The sequence below is a fragment of the Sphaeroforma arctica genome (genome assembly GCF_001186125.1).
Source record: "Sphaeroforma arctica JP610 unplaced genomic scaffold supercont1.2087, whole genome shotgun sequence".
NCBI classification, from domain to species: Eukaryota; class Ichthyosporea; order Ichthyophonida; genus Sphaeroforma; species Sphaeroforma arctica.
In genome coordinates, this window is record NW_014038471.1 from 1 (window position 1) to 1,277 (window position 1,277).

The 1,277-nt window shown below is 37.9% G+C and overlaps 1 protein-coding gene across 1 annotated transcript in view; it reads left to right on the forward strand.

Annotated features, from left to right (window-relative positions):
* Positions 1–420: 420 nt before the first annotated feature.
* The window catches only part of SARC_12120 (hypothetical protein), a gene marked incomplete at its 5' end in the record, with an annotated part of 5,720 nt that continues 4,863 nt past the window's right edge, over positions 421–1,277 (forward strand). The window contains one exon of the mRNA XM_014293780.1: positions 421–491. Coding sequence (XP_014149255.1) covers positions 421–491 — 71 coding nt within the window. The remainder of the gene's footprint in view (positions 492–1,277) is intronic.

Genomic DNA, 1,277 nt, shown 5'->3' on the forward strand with positions numbered 1-1,277 from the left:
GTATGTATGTATATATGTATATGTATATGTATATGTATATGTATACATCTACTTGTTTGTGTGTCTGTGGGTCTGTGGGTCTATGTGTGACATGATTGAGATGACTGTGCATCATCTATACATTGCTATATGTTCAATTACAAGCATACATGCACGTATACGTATAGGTGCGTTCATATTAATTACATGGTAGAGTACGCCTGAAGGTTGAATGCTGAATTCGCAGACGTCTGGTCAGTTTCGGGTGTGTTTCCGCCAAGTAATCTAAGATAAAATTCTACAAACTATCTCCGCTTATTTTTTTTATCATAGGGATGTAGTGGGGTTGTTGTGAATTTAAAGCCTATCAAGCGTCTCCGATTTAGATACACAAAATGGGTGTGTATGATTCCTGAAATTGAATCATTTGGCTTCAATGTGCAGGCAAAGAATTGGGGGAATCTCAACTGACTAGTCTCGTGAAGGAAGTCTCCGATCCTAATAGGATCAAGGTAAGCGCGCCCCACATCATCTATAGTACAAACAGCGTTTGATTATATATGTGCGTATGTGTGTATGCATGTACCATGTGTAGTATAAACAGCGTTTGATTATATATGTACGAATGTGTGTATGCATGTACCATGTGTAGTACAAACAAAGTTTGATTATATATTTACGTATGTGTGTACGCATGCACCATGTGTAATACAAACAGCGTTTGATTATATATGTACGTATGTGTGTATGTATGCACCATGTGTAGTACAAACAGCGTTTGATTATATATGTACGTGTGTGTGTATACATGTACAATGTGTAGTACAAACAGCGTTTGATTATATATGTACGTATGGGTGTATGCGTGTACCATGTGTAGTACAAACAGCATTTGAATATATATGTACGTATGTGTATATGCATGTATCATGTGTAGTACAAACAGCGTTTGATTATATATGTACGTATGTGTGTATGCATGCACGCGTGTGTGCGTCCTTTCTCGTTCATAAACGTTGCCTGTTACATCGTTACGTATCAATGCGTGTATGGATGTGACTACAGGTGTGATAGTAAAGTTTCATGTGTGCACATGCATGTTTTATTGTTCACGAATCCACACATGTTTCCATATTAGAATATGTACACGTGCATATGTATGCGAATGAATACATACCCCTATTGCAACTCGGCTTTAAGCATGTCATATGCCTTCAGACTGCATTCCAGTTACCATTCCCGCCACATCCCTACATACGTCAATGGTCAAACACTCTCAGCAAACCTGCAATATATAT